The 17,112-nt window shown below is 45.2% G+C and overlaps 2 protein-coding genes across 2 annotated transcripts in view; one reads left to right on the top strand and one right to left on the bottom strand.

Moving 5' to 3' along the window:
* The first annotated feature begins 1,076 nt into the window (after positions 1–1,076).
* On the top strand, positions 1,077–11,776 carry tma16 (translation machinery associated 16 homolog). Its single transcript, XM_045712403.2, has 7 exons — positions 1,077–1,213; positions 2,497–2,606; positions 2,703–2,740; positions 5,353–5,437; positions 9,725–9,873; positions 9,952–9,994; positions 11,399–11,776. The coding sequence occupies exons 1-7, from the start codon at positions 1,181–1,183 to the stop codon at positions 11,637–11,639; spliced, it is 699 nt and encodes a 232-aa protein (XP_045568359.2). The 5' UTR covers positions 1,077–1,180; the 3' UTR covers positions 11,640–11,776.
* A 5,025-nt stretch (positions 11,777–16,801) lies between these two features.
* marchf1 (membrane-associated ring finger (C3HC4) 1) overlaps positions 16,802–17,112 on the bottom strand; it is a 22,316-nt gene continuing 22,005 nt past the window's right edge. Inside the window, exon 8 of the mRNA XM_082973887.1 lies at positions 16,802–17,112. This exon is cut by the window's right edge and continues 561 nt beyond it. The gene's annotated coding sequence lies outside the window, so the exon portion shown is untranslated.

The raw sequence follows: 17,112 nt of genomic DNA, 5'->3' as shown, positions 1-17,112 counted from the left end.
ACTATCACACCTGGATACCACAACTACAATCAGCTGGGTAGAGACTATCACACCTGGATACCACAACTACAATCAGCTGGGTAGAGACTATCACACCTGGATACCACAACTACAATCAGCTGGGTAGAGACGATCACACCTGGGGACAAAGACACCACAACTACAATCAGCTGGGTAGAGACTATCACACCTGGATACCACAACTACAATCAGCTGGGTAATAGTCACTAGGAAGCACACAGAACGGAAGCTAACAGACGCAAACGGAACAAAGCAGGAGGGGCAAACCCTCCCGCAGGGCTGTATAGCCCAGGTACAGTGAGGGGAAAAGGTATTTGATCCCTGCTGATTTTGTATGTTTGCCCACTGACAAAGAAATGATCAGTCTATAATTTTAATGGTAGGTTTATTTGAACAGTGAGAGACAGAATAACAACAACAAAAAATCCAGAAAAACGCATGTCAAAAATGTTATAAAATGATTTGCATTTTAATGAGGGAAATAAGTATTTGACCCCCTCTGCAAAACATGACTTAGTACTTGGAGTTACACATTTTTACCTTGGTCAACTACCCTGCCCCATTGGTTACTTTCAGGTATTAGCTAACTTTAGAACTAGCTGGATAGCTAGTCTACCAGCCATATCTATGAAAAAATACATTTTACAATCAGAGTTCATAACACTAGAGTTAAATTCGTAGCTAGCTAACGTTAGCTAGTCCACTGGTTAATAAAACAGTTATGTAGCTTGGTTGCTAACGTTAGCTAGTCCACTAGTTAATAAAACAGTTTTGTAGCTTGGTTGCTAGGCATTCTCAGCACCAGACAACGTTACTGTTAGTCGGCGTTTTAAATTATCTTTGGTATTGTATCGCCAATTCTGTATTATACCGATGACATTATTACAATGTTGTGCATCATATTACAAACGTGTAGATGAAGATGGACTTACGTTAAGAGTAGTTAAGGCTGTAAATCTGTTCTCGGTCTGCTCTCTGCTACTCTCAGTAACGTTACTCCGCTGTTCGCAACACGTTTTGATTCGGAAACAACGTGGTCTTGTTGTCTTCCGGGTTGTGGAACCTTCTTTCCGCCGCCGGATGAAATGACGGACAGTGTTGTGCGACGGACCAGCAACATCCGCCGGAGTTGTCAATACAGAACACGTGTGTTCAACCGATGATTAAACTTCTCACATACAACTCAAACATGGTAAAATTACACTTATTTAACATCGTTAACATGTATCTATATATGTATAAATATATTTAGCTAAACCTAGATTTATATAACGTTATAGCGCTCTTAGAATCTAGTGAATGTATACTGCACAACAATATAAACGCAACCATTTCAACGATTTATGAGTTAAAGTTAATATAAGGAAATCAGTCAATTGAAATAAATAAATTAGGCCATAATTTATGGATTTCAAGTGACTTTCACAAGCACCACGTCTAGGACTTGCCTAGTTAAATAAAAAAAAAATGGTCCTAAGGCTTCTTATTAACAGATTCTACCCCCCCCCCCCCCCCAAGCCATAAGACTGCTGAACAGCTAATCAAATGGATACCCGGACTATTTGCATTGAATACTCATTTATTTACGCTGCTGCTGCTCTCAGCTGTTCATTATCTATGCATAGTCACTTTACCCCTACCTACATATTACCTCGACTAGCCTCATTATTGTTATAGTTTTTTTTTTTTTTTACTTTAGTTTATTTATTAAATATTTTACTTAAGCTTTTAAGTAAGTATTTCACATGACTGGGCAGGGACGCAGCGATGGGTGGGCCTGGGAGGGCTCCACCCACTGGGGAGCCAGGCTCAGCCAATCAGAATGAGTTTTTCCCCACAAAAGGGCTTTATTACAGACAGAAATACTCCTCAGTTTCATCAGCTGTCCAGGTGGCTGCTCTCAGACGATCCCATAGGCGAAGAAGCCGGATGTGGAGGTCCTGGGCTGGTGTTGTCTGTGGTTATGAGGCCAGTTGGACGTACTGCCAAATTCTCTAAAATGACGTTGGAGGCGGCTTATAGTAGAGAAATTAACATTAAATTCTCAAGGAAACAGCCCTGGAGGAAATTTCTGCAGTCAGCATGTCAATTGCACGCTCCCTCAAAACATCAGACATCTGTGACCTTGTGTTGTGTGACAAAACTTCACATTTTAGAGTGGCCTTTTATTGTCCCCCAGCACAAGGTGCACCTGTGTAATGATCATGCCGTTTAATCATCTTCATGATATGCCAACAGCTATCAGCTGGATGGATTATTTTGGCAGAGGAGAAAGGCTCACTGGGAAATACGCTTTCTGTGCGTATGGACATTTCTATTTCAGTTATTGAAACATGGAACCAACACTTTACATGTTGGGTTTATATTTTAGTTCAGTGTGGAATAATGCAAGACAGTGTTCTAACAGTCGTGTGTGTGTGTGTGTGTGTGTGTGTGTGTGTGTGTGTGTGTGTGTGTGTGTGTGTGTGTGTGTAGCCGAAGGCGGGGAAAGGTAAACCATCTCAGAAGGAGAAGGTGTGTCATCCCTATAGCAGGAAAGCTGCTTACCTGGCCAGCCAGGAGATACGTCTGGGAAAGAAGGAGAGGTAAGGAGGGAGGGAGATGGTTTGTGTTTTGAACAGAGAGAATCCTGTATATTGTTTTATATTTATAAAGTTAAGTGTGTATCTCTGCCTCCACAGACAAAAGAGTGAGAAGGCCACTCGTCTCAACAGCATTGGTGAGTCTGACAGTCTGTTACTGTACTATTATTGTTACTGTACTACTGTTACTGAACATCTGCTGTCTCAGCCACTGCCTGTCACCAAGGGAGTTCCCCAAGGCTAGATCCTAGGCCCCACGCTCTTCTCAATTTACATCAACAACAACAGCTCAAGCAGTAGGAAGCTCTCTCATCCATTTACATGCATATTTTTTTTTATTTCACCTTTATTTAACATGGCAAGTCAGTTAAGAATAAATTCTTATTTACAATGACGGCCTCCTGCTCAGACGGGGGCTCTCCACGATTGAGTCTTTGAATGAAGAGATGGAGATAAAACTGTCCGGTTTGAGTGTTTGTTGCAGCTCGTTCCAGTCGCTAGCTGCAGCGAACTGAAAAGAGGAGCGACCCAGGGATGTGTTCGCTTTGGGGACCTTTAACAGAATGTGACTGTCAGAACGGGTGTTGTATGGGGAGGATGAGGGCTGCAGTAGATATCTCAGATAGGGGGGAGTGAACGGGTGTTGTATGTGGAGGATGAGGGCTGCAGTAGATATCTCAGATAGGGGGGAGTGAACGGGTGTTGTATGTGGAGGATGAGGGCTGCAGTAGATATCTCAGATAGGGGGGAGTGAACGGGTGTTGTATGGGGAGGATGAGGGCTGCAGTAGATATCTCAGATAGGGGGAGTGAGGCCTAAGAGGGTTTTATGAATAAGCATCAACCAGTGGGTCTTGTGACGGGTATACAGAGATGACCAGTTTACAGAGGAGTATAGAGTGCAGTGATGTGTCCTATAAGGAGCATTGGTGGCAAATCTGATGGCCGAATGGTAAAGAACATCTAGCCGCTCGAGAGCAACCCTTACCTGCCGATCTATAAATTATGTCTCCGTAATCTAGCATGGGTAGGATGGTCATCTGAATCAGGGTTAGTTTGGCTGCTGGGGTGAAAGAGGAGCGATTACGATAGAGGAAACCAAGTCTAGATTTAACTTTAGCCTGCAGCTTTGATATGTTCTGAGAGAAGGACAGTGTACCGTCTAGCCATACTCCCAAGTACTTGTACGAGGTGACTACCTCGAGCTCTAAAGCCCCAGAGGTAGTGATCACACCTGTAGGGAGAGGGACGTTCTTCTACCCAAACCACATCACCTTTGTTCTGAACACCTCCAAAACAAAGGTCATGGGCAGAGAAAGCTTGTTGGACACCAATAAAGCTTTGTTGTAGAGCGTTTAACACAAAATCTCTTCATTCAAAACCTCAAACATGGACACTCTTACTGACGGTTGTGGCTGCTTTGCGTGATGTATTGTTGGCTCTACCTTCTTCCTTTTGCACTGTTGTCTGGGCCCGATAATGTCTGAATCATATTTTGTGTTTCTACCTTGTTATTGTCATGTTGTGTTGTTGTCATGTTGTGCTGCTACCTTGTTGTCATGTTGTGCTGCTACCTTGTTGTGTTGTGTTGTCTATGTTGTTGTCATGTTGTGTTGCTACCATGTTGTTGTCATGTTGTGTTGCTACCATGTTGTTGTCATGTTGTGTGTTGTTGTGTTGCTACCATGTTGTTGTCATGTTGTGTTCCTACCATGTTGTTGTCATGTTGTGCTGCTACCATGTTGTTGTTGTGTTGCTACCATGTTGTGTTTCTACCATGTTGTTGTGTTGTTGTCATGTTGTGTTGTTGTTATGTTGTGCTGCTACCATGTTGTTGTCATGTTGTGCTGCTACCATGTTGTTGTCATGTTGTGCTGCTACCATGTTGTTGTCATGTTGTGCTGCTACCATGTTGTTGTCATGTTGTGTTGCTACCTTGTTGTTGTCATGTTGTGTTGCTACCATGTTGTTGTCATGTTGTGTTGCTACCATGTTGTTGTCATGTTGTGCTGCTACCATGTTGTTGTTGTGTTTCTACCATGTTGTTGTCATGTTGTGTTGCTACCATGTTGTTGTCATGTTGTGTTGTTGTCATGTTGTGTTGCTACCATGTTGTTGTCATGTTGTGCTGCTACCATGTTGTTGTCATGTTGTGTTGCTACCATGTTGTGTTTCTACCATGTTGTGTTGCTACCATGTTGTGTTGCTACCATGTTGTTGTCATGTTGTGTTTCTACCATGTTGTTGTCATGTTGTGTTTCTACCATGTTGTTGTCATGTTGTGTTTCTACCATGTTGTTGTCATGTTGTGTTTCTACCATGTTGTTGTCATGTTGTGTTGCTACCATGTTGTTGTCATGTTGTGCTGCTACCATGTTGTTGTCATGTTGTGTTTCTACCATGTTGTTGTCATGTTGTGTTGCTACCATGTTGTTGTCATGTTGTGCTGCTACCCTGTTGTTTGTTTAGTTAATTTAGTGGTAGTAAGAAAAGACAGGTAGGGTGTACCCCGTCTTACCCTGTATTGGTTAGTACAGCGGTAGGGTGTACCCCGTCTTACCCTGTATTGTGTGTGTTGGTTAGTACAGCGGTAGGCTGTACCCCCTCTTACCCTGTATTGTGTGTGTGTGTGTGTGTGTGTGTAGGTGTGTGTAGTGGTGTGAGTCAGTGGTGTGTGTAGACAGAGTGTACCCGACCCTGTGTGTGTGTGGTAGTCGCCTGCTTTCCCAGTGTTGTTTGTGTGTGTGTAGGTGATAAGCTGCAGTGGTTTCAGAGCCAGCTGGACTCTGAGAAGACAGAGTTCACCAAACAGGACGCCTGTCGCATCATAGAGAGGTCAGGACCCGTGTGTCTCCTTCATTTCCACAAACTGTTGCTTTCTCAATGTCTTTACCAGGTCTAAAACCCAACAATGTAGTAATCAATGTCTTTACCAGGTCTAAAACCCAACAATGTAGTAATCAATGTCTTTACCAGGTCTGAACCCCAACAATGTAGTAATCAATATCAATGTCTTTACCAGGTCTGAACCCAACAATGTAGTAATCAATGTCTTTACCAGGTCTAAAACCCAACAATGTAGTAATCAATGTCTTTACCAGGTCTGAACCCAACAATGTAGTAATCAATGTCTTTACCAGGTCTGAAACCCAACAATGTAGTAATCAATGTCTTTACCAGGTCTGAACCCAACAATGTAGTAATCAATATCAATGTCTTTACCAGGTCTGAACCCAACAATGTAGTAATCAATATCAATGTCTTTACCAGGTCTAAACCCAACAATGTAGTAATCAATGTCTTTACCAGGTCTAAACCCAACAATGTAGTAATCAATATCAATGTCTTTACCAGGTCTAAACCCAACAATGTAGTAATCAATGTCTTTACCAGGTCTGAACCCAACAATGTAGTAATCAATATCAATGTCTTTACCAGGTCTAAACCCAACAATGTAGTAATCAATATCAATGTCTTTACCAGGTCTAAACCCAACAATGTAGTAATCAATACGTCTTTACCAGGTCTGAACCCAACAATGTAGTAATCAATATCAATGTCTTTACCAGGTCTGAACCCAACAATGTAGTAATCAATATCAATGTCTTTACCAGGTCTGAACCCAACAATGTAGTAATCAATGTCTTTACCAGGTCTGAACCCAACAATGTAGTAATCAATGTCTTTACCAGGTCTAAACCCAACAATGTAGTAATCAATGTCTTTACCAGGTCTGAACCCAACAATGTAGTAATCAATATCAATGTCTTTACCAGGTCTGAACCCAACAATGTAGTAATCAATGTCTTTACCAGGTCTAAACCCAACAATGTAGTAATCAATGTCTTTACCAGGTCTGAACCCAACAATGTAGTAATCAATGTCTTTACCAGGTCTGAACCCAACAATGTAGTAATCAATGTCTTTACCAGGTCTGAACCCAACAATGTAGTAATCAATATCAATGTCTTTACCAGGTCTAAACCCAACAATGTAGTAATCAATGTCTTTACCAGGTCTGAACCCAACAATGTAGTAATCAATGTCTTTACCAGGTCTGAACCCAACAATGTAGTAATCAATGTCTTTACCAGGTCTAAACCCAACAATGTAGTAATCAATATCAATGTCTTTACCAGGTCTGAACCCAACAATGTAGTAATCAATAGTCTTTACCAGGTCTAACCCAACAATGTAGTAATCAATAGTCTTTACCAGGTCTGAACCCAACAATGTAGTAATCCAATGTCTTTACCAGGTCTGACCCAACAATGTAGTAATCAATGTCTTACAGGTCGATAAGCCAACATTTTTCAATGTCAGATGTTTTCCCAGGTCCTTCACAGGGTCCAGAGTAATTCCCAGATCCTTCACAGGGTCCAGAGTAACGCCCAGGTCCTTCACAGGGTCCAGAGTAACGCCCAGGTCCTTCACAGGGTCCAGAGTAACGCCCAGGTCCTTCACAGGGTCCAGAGTAACGCCCAGGTCCTTCACAGGGTCCAGAGTAACGCCCAGGTCCTTCACAGGGTCCAGAGTAACGCCCAGGTCTTTCACAGGGTCCAGAGTAACGCCCAGGTCCTTCACAGGGTCCAGAGTAACGCCCAGGTCCTTCACAGGGTCCAGAGTAACGCCCAGGGCCTTCACAGGGTCCAGAGTAACGCCCAGGTCCTTCACAGGGTCCAGAGTAACGCCCAGGTCCTTCACAGGGTCCAGAGTAACGCCCAGGTCCTTCACAGGGTCCAGAGTAACGCCCAGGTCCTTCACAGGGTCCAGAGTAACGCCCAGGTCCTTCACAGGGTCCAGAGTAACGCCCAGGTCCTTCACAGGGTCCAGAGTAACGCCCAGGTCCTTCACAGGGTCCAGAGTAACGCCCAGGTCCTTCACAGGGTCCAGAGTAACGCCCAGGTCCTTCACAGGGTCCAGAGTAACGCCCAGGTTCCTTCACAGGGTCCAGAGTAACGCCCAGGTCCTTCACAGGGTCCAGAGTAACGCCCAGGTCCTTCACAGGGTCCAGAGTAACGCCCAGGTCCTTCACAGGGTCCAGAGTAATCGCCCAGGTCCTTCACAGTTTCATTTGAGACGACTGTACAACCATCCAGATTAATTGTCAGATCAAACAGCAGGTCTCTTTGTTTCTTGGGACCTCGAACAAGCGTCTCTGTTTTGTCCGAGTTTAAAAGTAAAACATTTGCAGCCATCCACTTCCTTATGTCTGAAACACAGGCTTCCAGAGAAGGCAATTTTGGTGCTTCGCCATGTTTCATCGAAATGTACAGCTGGGTGTCGTCCGCATAGCAGTGAATGTTGACATTGTGTTTCCCAATGACATAGGTCGACATGGTGGGGAGGCGTGTCCTAGACCCACTGTGGACGTTTTTTTTTGGGGGGGGGGGGGGGGGGGCAAATATAATCTTTCATTGCTCCGATTGGCCAAGGAGCCTTGTGACATGTTGGGGGGCGTGGCATAGGCCTATTTTAGACGTTGGAAGGGCCTAAAGCCAACCCTATATATGCTGATATGGGCTCCATACTCGGGTATGATGTTGGGGGTGCCTCGTGGAGCCACCTACTGAAGGTACAGGTGTCTAGGGGCAAGCCTTGTGATATACACGGTCAGATTGGCTTGAGACTCGCATATGCATCTCCCCTCATCAACATAGACACGTTAAAGATATGAAATCCCCTTCTAAGGTCACTGGACTGAAAATGGATCCAAAATGGATCCAAACCCCTTATTTATATTACATTTGGAAGCCCTCTAAAAAGGGTTTAAAAAGCTCAGAAACACCTGGTTTCAACAATCCTCAAACACCTGGTTTCAACAATCCTCAAACACCTGGTTTCAACAATCCTCAAACACCTGGTTTCAACAATCCTCAAACACCTGGTTTCAACAATCCTCAAACACCTGGTTTCAACAATCCTCAAACACCTGGTTTCAACAATCCTCAAACACCTGGTTTCAACAATCCTCAAACACCTGGTTTCAACAATCCTCAAACACCTGGTTTCAACAATCCTCAAACACCTGGTTTCAACATTTATTTCAACATCCTCAAACACCTGGTTTCAACAAACCTCAAACACCTGGTTTCAACACCTGGTTTCAACAAACTTCAAACACCTGGTTTCAACAAACTTCAAACACCTGGTTTCAACAAACCTCAAACACCTGGTTTCAACACCTGGTTTCAACAAACCTCAAACACCTGGTTTCAACAAACCTCAAACACCTGGTTTCAACATGTATTTCTTCACAACTCAGACAGTGGGCGATAGGCTTATACACATCAAGACTGTTGTGTGAACTGAAATACAGGGAAGAGTTGATGAGCATATTGCATTGTTGTGGGGTGAAAGACTAGTCCCTTCAGACCCCCTGAGGTAAAAATCAAGTCTCAGTTTGACTCCCACCTCTTTGAAAGACTAGTCTGCTCTGTTTCAGCTGTGGTGGGACTAGAGCAAAGCAGTAGGCTAGGTACTGCTCTGTTTCAGCTGTGGTGGGACTAGAACAAAGCAGTAGGCTAGGTACTGCTCTGTTTCAGCTGTGGTGGGACTAGAGCAAAGCAGTAGGCTAGGTACTGCTCTGTTTCAGCTGTGGTGGGACTAGAGCAAAGCAGTAGGCTAGGTACTGCTCTGTTCCAGCTGTGGTGGGACTAGAGCAAAGCAGTAGGCTAGGTACTGCTCTGTTCCAGCTGTGGTGGGACTAGAGCAAAGCAGTAGGCTAGGTACTGCTCTGTTTCAGCTGTGGTGGGACTAGAGCAAAGCAGTAGGCTAGGTACTGCTCTGTTTCAGCTGTGGTGGGACTAGAGCAAAGCAGTAGGCTAGGTACTGCTCTGTTTCAGCTGTCGTGGGCAGCCTAGCTGCTTGGAGAAGGAGGTGCTTCCTGTTCCAGCTGTCGTGGGCAGCCTAGCTGCTTGGAGAAGGAGGTGCTTCCTGTTTCAGCTGTCGTGGGCAGCCTAGCTGCTTGGAGAAGGAGGTGCTTCCTGTACCCTTGAGGGACATGCAGACAGGAACTTTTAAAATGTATGGATCTTTTTTTTTTTTACATGTGATTGGTGGATTCAAATAAAGTATTTAAAATGTGTGTGTGTGTGTGTGTGTGTGTGTGTGTGTGTGTAGGTACCTGCAGAGGTTTGACGGGGAGTTGGACCAGATAGAGTTGGTGAACGGGATCAAAGGTCGTCAGGGTCGTCTCCATGGCAGCAGGGAGAACGTCATCAAACAGACTGTAGAGAGAGAGACCGCTCTGTACCATGGCAACGGCTTCGGTCAGTCTCAGTCTCACACACACACACACACACACACACACACAGAACCCTGACGTTGTGTTCCTCTTCTCTCCTCAGAGATTCCAGACATCATCAACTCTAAACATCTCAAGACCTTCAGGTGAGACGACCAATGACAACCCACCTCTGGCTAGAGCAGGAATCTGATTGGTCTGTGTCAGTAGAGCTGTGATCTGATTGGTTGTTGTCAGTAGAGTTGTGATGATTCATGAAAAACAGCTCTTACATTTCTCTCTGAAACGTTCTCTCACCTGATTGGTTGATTCTGTGTGGTTCGTTCCTTGTTCCTTGTCAATCATTGGCTCATTGGCGAAATTAGCATTCAGACAATATCTTTAATTAAATCATCCAAAAACCTTTATTAATGCAATTGCAGGCATGTTTCCAGAGTAAGTTCTGCAAAATAGAAAAGGGTTTGAGTTTTATTATGCCTACATCATTACCTTCTACCCATGAGACCAAGCCCATGCCTACAGTCATATATCTTAGTGGCGTCACTGCCTACATCATTACCTTCTACCCATGAGACCAAGCCCATGCCTACAGTCATATATCTTAGTGGCGTCACTGCCTACATCATTACCTTCTACCCATGAGACCAAGCCCATGCCTACAGTCATATATCTTAGTGGCGTCACTGCCTACATCATTACCTTCTACCCATGAGACCAAGCCCATGCCTACAGTCGTATATCTTAGTGACGTCACTGCCTACATCATTACCTTCTACCCATGAGACCAAGCCCATGCCTACAGTCATATATCTTAGTGGCGTCACTGCCTACATCATTACCTTCTGCCCATGAGACCAAGCCCATGCCTACAGTCATATATCTTAGTGGCGTCACTGCCTACATCATTACCTTCTACCCATGAGACCAAGCCCATGCCTACAGTCATATATCTTAGTGGCGTCACTGCCTACATCATTACCTTCTACCCATGAGACCAAGCCCATGCCTACAGTCGTATATCTTAGTGGCGTCACTGCCTACATCATTACCTTCTACCCATGAGACCAAGCCCATGCAGCCACTCAGCTTATACAAACAAGAGTTTCAGTGTTATCTAAAGGCTCAGCAGTAAATGTCCCCAGGCTGATTTATAGTGTCTGACTAGTCTCTTATCTCTGACACTCCCCTGCAGAGTTCTGTCACACATTTCTCAGACCGTTTTCTTTATAAGAGGCAGAGAGACTAGAAGAAAACTGTGGAACAATATTAAACCTTTATAATGACTATATATATTGTTAATCTGTAGTCCAGGACCCTATATATGTAAGGAGGGAGGGGTCTTATAACCCCTTCTATTAATACAACACAATCAATTATTCTAATACATCAACCATTTGGTACAGCCCCCATCATGACCCGAAGGTGAACCCGGCAATTCCGTTGTTCTGAGCTGTGATTGGATGATTCCATGGTTCTGATTGGATGATTCCAGGGTTCTGATCTGTGATTGGATGATTCTATGGTTCTGATCTGTGATTGGTTGGTTTCAGGGAGTGGAGCGGAGATCTAAAGAAGCTTCCCAACATCAAGATGAGGAAGTTCTCTTCCCGAGGGATGGACAGAACAGGAGGAGAGGAAGAGGAGACCGCCGGAGGAGAGGAAGAGGAGGGGATCGCCGCAGGAGAGGAGGAGGAGGAGGGGATCGCCGGAGGGGAGGAGGAGACTGCCGGAGGAGAGGAAGAGGCCTTGATGGAGGACTCAGATTCAGACGCCCAGGAAGATGCCCCATAATGCTTTGCGTGTTAAAACTCTGGGGATGTCAGCCATCTTACCTGACTGGGGTTAAGCCAACCTGTTTTTGTGTGTGTGTGTGTGTGTGTGTGTGTGTCCCAATACAGACATCTAATAAACCTAAAGGCCGAGAGCGATACTGTTGTTCTGTTTTATTGAAGAGGCGTCTCCCTCTTTAAACATAGAATTGGAGCGTGTGTGTTGCTGTGTTCAAGACAACTTGGAAACTCTTTATAGAAAGATGAGATCAGAGCTTCCCGGCAGGTAACAGAATCAACCAATAGGAAGTAACAGAATCAACCAATAGGAAGCATCAGAATCAACCAATAGGAGGTATCAGAATCAACCAATAGGAAGTATCAGAATCAACCAATAGGAGGTATCAGAATCAACCAATAGGAAGCTCTACGCAAAAAAATATAAGCACATCTTTACTCTGAGGTTCTGAGTTGTCTTGATCATGTCTTGTTTCTGTCAGTCAGTCAGAGTGAGTGTAAAGGTCATATCCAGCCAGTCAGAGTGAGTGTAAAGGTTGTATCCAGCCAGTCAGAGTGAGTGTAAAGGTTGTATCCAGCCAGTCAGAGTGAGTGTAAAGGTCGTATCCAGTCAGTCAGAGTGAGTGTAAAGGTTGTATCCAGCCAGTCAGAGTGAGTGTAAAGGTTGTGTCCAGTCAGTGTAAAGGTCGTATCCAGCCAGTCAGAGTGAGTGTAAAGGTTGTATCCAGCCAGTCAGAGTGAGTGTAAAGGTTGTGTCCAGTCAGTGTAAAGGTCGTATCCAGCCAGTCAGAGTGAGTGTAAATGTCGTATCTAGTCAGAGTGAGTGTAAAGGTCGTATCCAGTCAGTCAGAGTGAGTGTAAAGGTCGTATCCAGCCAGTCAGAGTGAGTGTAAAGGTTGTGTCCAGCCAGTCAGAGTGAGTGTAAAGGTCGTATCCAGTCAGAGTGAGTGAGTGTAAAGGTCGTGTCCAGTCAGTCAGAGTGAGTGTAAAGGTCGTATCCAGTCAGTCAGAGTGAGTGTAAAGGTCGTGTCCAGTCAGAGTGAGTGTAAAGGTGTATCCAGTCAGAGTGAGTGAGTGTAAAGGTCGTGTCCAGTCAGTGAGTGAGTGTAAAGGTCGTATCCAGTCAGTCAGAGTGAGTGTAAAGGTTGTATCCAGTCAGTCAGAGTGAGTGTAAAGGTCGTATCCAGTCAGTCAGAGTGAGTGTCAAGGTCGTGTCCAGTCAGTCAGAGTGAGTGTAAAGGTCGTATCCAGTCAGTCAGAGTGAGTGTAAAGGTCGTATCCAGTCAGTCAGAGTGAGTGTAAAGGTCGTATCCAGTCAGTCAGAGTGAGTGTAAAGGTTGTATCCAGCCAGTCAGAGTGAGTGTAAAGGTTGTATCCAGTCAGTCAGAGTGAGTGTAAAGGTTGTATCCAGTCAGTCAGAGTGAGTGTAAAGGTTGTATCCAGTCAGTCAGAGTGAGTGTAAAGGTCGTGTCCAGTCAGAGTGAGTGAGTGTAAAGGTTGTATCCAGTCAGAGTGAGTGAGTGTAAAGGTCGTGTCCAGTCAGTCAGAGTGAGTGTAAAGGTTGTATCCAGTCAGTCAGAGTGAGTGTAAAGGTTGTATCCAGTCAGTCAGAGTGAGTGTAAAGGTCGTATCCAGTCAGTCAGAGTGAGTGTAAAGGTCGTATCCCGTCAGTCAGAGTGAGTGTAAAGGTTGTATCCAGCCAGTCAGAGTGAGTGTAAAGGTTGTATCCAGTCAGTCAGAGTGAGTGTAAAGGTTGTATCCAGTCAGTCAGAGTGAGTGTAAAGGTCGTATCCAGTCAGTCAGAGTGAGTGTAAAGGTTGTATCCAGCCAGTCAGAGTGAGTGTAAAGGTCGTATCCAGCCAGTCAGAGTGAGTGTAAAGGTTGTATCCAGGGCCTTCTGAAAGTATTCAGACCCCTTCTCTTTTTCCACATTTTGTTACGTTACAGCCTTATTCTAAAATGTATAAAATAATCTACACTCAAAGCTGTGGAGATGGGAGAACCTTCCAGAAGGACAACCGTCTCTGCAGCACTCCACTAATCAGGCCTTTATGGTAGAGTGGCCAGACGGAAGCCACTCCTCAGTAAAAGGCACATGACAGCCCGCTTGGAGTTTACCAAAAGGCACCTAAAGACTCTCAGACCATGAGAAACAAGATTCTCTGGTCTGATGAAACCAAGATTGAACTCTTTGGTCTGAATGCCAAGTGTCACGTCTGGAGGAAACCTGGCACCATCCCTACGGTGAAGCATGGTGGTGGCAGCCTCATGCTGTGGGGATGTTTTTCAGGGGCAGGGACTGGAGACTAGTCAGGATCGAGGGAACGATGAACGGAGACAAGTATAGAGAGATCCTTGATGAAAACCTGCTCCAGAGCGCTCAGGACCTCAGACTGGGGCGAAGGTTCACCTTCCAACAGGACAACGACCCTAAGCACACAGCCAAGACAACGCAGGAGTGGCTTCTCTGAATGTCCTTGAGTGGTCCAGCCAGAGCCCGGACTTGAACCCGATCGAACATCTCTGGAGAGACCTGAAAATAGCTGTGCAGCGACGCTCCCCATCCAACCTGACAGAGCTTGAGAGGATCTACAGAGAAGAATGGGAGAAACTCCCCAAATACAGGTGTACCAAGCTTGTAGCGTCATACCCAAGAAGACTCGAGGCTGTAGTCGCTGCCCAAGGTCCTTCAACAAATTACTGAGTGAAGGGTCTGAATACTTATGGAAATTACAACCTGTGTTTGCTTTGTCATTATGGGGTATTGTGTGTAGATTGAGGTGGGAAAAGTTAAGTGGTCTGAATACTTTCCCAACGCACTGTATGAACGCAACATATAAGGGAATCAGTCGATTGAAATAAATGAATTAGGCCCAAATCTATGGATTTCACATGACTGGGAATACAGATATGCATCTGTTGCTCACAAATACCTTAAAAAAAGGTAGAGGTGTGGATCAGAAAACCAGTCAGTATCTGGTGTGACCACCATTTGCCTCATGCAGCGCGATACATCTCCTTCGCATAGAGTTGATCAGGCTGTGGATTGTTGTACGAAGTTGCTGGATATTGGCGGGAACTGGAACACGCTGTCGTACACGTCGATCCAGAGCATCCCAAACATGCTCAATGGGTGACATGTCTGGTGAGTATGCAGGTCATGGAAGAACTGGGGACATTTTCAGCTTCCAGTAATTGTGTCCAGATCCTTGTGACATGGGGCCGTGTATTATCATGCTGAACCATGAGGTGATGAATGGCACGACAACGGGCCTCAGGATCTCATCACGGTATCTCTGTGCATTCAAATTGCCATCGATAAAATGCAATTGTATTCGTTGTCCGTAGCTTATGCCTGCCCATACCATAACCCCACCTCCACCATGGGGCCCATACCATAACCCCACCTCCACCATGGGGCCCAATACCATATAACCCCACCTCCACCATGGGGCCCATACCATAACCCCACCTCCACCATGGGGCCCATACCATATAACCCCACCTCCACCATGGGGCCCATACCATAACCCCACCTCCACCATGGGGCCCATACCATAACCCCACCTCCACCATGGGGCCCATACCATAACCCCACCTCCACCATGGGGCCCATACCATAACCCCACCTCCACCATGGGGCCCATACCATAACCCCACCTCCACCATGGGGCCAATACCATAACCCCACCTCCACCATGGGGCCCATACCATAACCCCACCTCCACCATGGGGCCCATACCATATAACCCCACCTCCACCATGGGGCCAATACCATAACCCCACCTCCACCATGGGGCCCATACCATAACCCCACCTCCACCATGGGGCCCATACCATAACCCCACCTCCACCATGGGGCCCATACCATAACCCCACCTCCACCATGGGGCCCATACCATAACCCCACCTCCACCATGGGGCCCATACCATAACCCCACCTCCACCATGGGGCCCATACCATAACCCCACCTCCACCATGGGGCCCATGCACATAGTCTGAGGTAGTGAGGCCGGTTGGAAGTACTGCCAAATTCTCTAAAACAACGTTGGAGGTGGCTTATGGTAGAGAAATGAACATGCAATTATTTGGCAACAGCTCTGGTGGACATCTGTGACCTTGTGTTGTGTGACAAAACTGCACGTTTTAGAGTGGCCTTTTATTGTCCCCCAGCACAAGGTGCACCTGTGTAAGGATCATGCTGTTTTAATCAGCTTCTTGATATGCCACAGCTATCAGCTGGATGGATTATCTTGGCAAAGGAGAAATCCTCACTAACTGTTAACGGAATTTTATATCTTAATGATAATAATTAGCAATCAATAAGCCTTGACTAATCCCCAGGGTTTGTAAGACACAGGGTTTAATAATAATTAGGCAAAGACTCAGCTTTCTGCAAAAGGTTAATTCGGCTTTATTCATGAGAACGTTCTGAGGTCCAAATAACAAAGACATTTATTTTATAGTTCCCTCCCTGCTAACGCACATACAAACTTCACAAACACGAGATATATGAAACACTCCTCGGATTTCTCACAACCCAGCGTTGTCCGTGTTCTCTCTCCCCCTCCCCTCCCCCGAGATTAGAGAAACCTTGAAACAGATGCCTACTGTTCTCTTAGGCCCACTAAAACACACACACACATTTTGTCCCGGGCCTCTACTAGACCTTATGGGACTAACCGTTCAGTACATTAATTATTCATTATCCATGTTACATAACTACTAATTAATAATGGATTATTGATTCATTTACTTTTATGAGATAATTCTCTTATCACTAACAGGGATGTAAACAAATTAGTGCACAACATTTTAGAGAAATAAGCTTTTTGTGCGAATAGAACATTTCTGGGATTTTTTATTTCAGCTCATGAAACATGGGACCAACGCTTTACATGTTGCGATTTATATTTTAGTTCAGTGTAGAATAGAATCTTTTTGGTTGTAATGATGACTTCTAGAGACAGACAGGCAGGCAGACAGACAGGCAGACAGACAGGTAGACAGACAGACAGACAGACAGACAGAGACCTCTTCAGATAGACATCAGTGACAGACAGACAGACAGACAGACAGACAGACAGACAGACAGACAGACAGACAGACAGACAGACAGACAGAGACAGACAGACAGACAGAACCTCTTCAGATAGACATCAGTGACAGACAGACAGACAGACAGACAGACAGACAGACAGACAGACAGACAGACAGACAGACAGACAGACAGACAGACAGACAGAGTTGTATCCTGTCCAGCAGAGTAAATACTAACATAAACACATCTAGGACTCTAACCCTCCTCCTGGAGAGCTGCAAGCTGTGCAGGGTTTTGTTCCAGCCACTCCTCAGGCTGTTTATATTCAATACTGAGAGAGTATAACAGACGCTCTGATTGGCTGATCTACGGCTGCTTCTGTAACAGACGCTCTGATTGGCTGATCTACAGCTGCTTCTATAACAGACGCTCTGA

This window comes from Salmo salar, chromosome 04, assembly GCF_965601325.2.
Source record: "Salmo salar chromosome 04, fSalSal1, whole genome shotgun sequence".
NCBI classification, from domain to species: Eukaryota; Metazoa; Chordata; class Actinopteri; order Salmoniformes; family Salmonidae; genus Salmo; species Salmo salar.
The sequence above is the reverse complement of the archived record's forward strand: the minus strand, read 5'-3'. Positions and strand labels throughout refer to the sequence as shown.

Coding starts and splice junctions, on each gene's coding strand:
- tma16 (XM_045712403.2), top strand. CDS start 1,181: ATGATTAAACTTCTCACATACAACTCAAACATG. Junction 2,741..5,352: donor CACTCGTCTCAACAGCATTG/GTGAGTCTGACA, acceptor GTGTGTGTGTAG/GTGATAAGCTGCAGTGGTTT. Junction 9,995..11,398: donor AAACATCTCAAGACCTTCAG/GTGAGACGACCA, acceptor GGTTGGTTTCAG/GGAGTGGAGCGGAGATCTAA.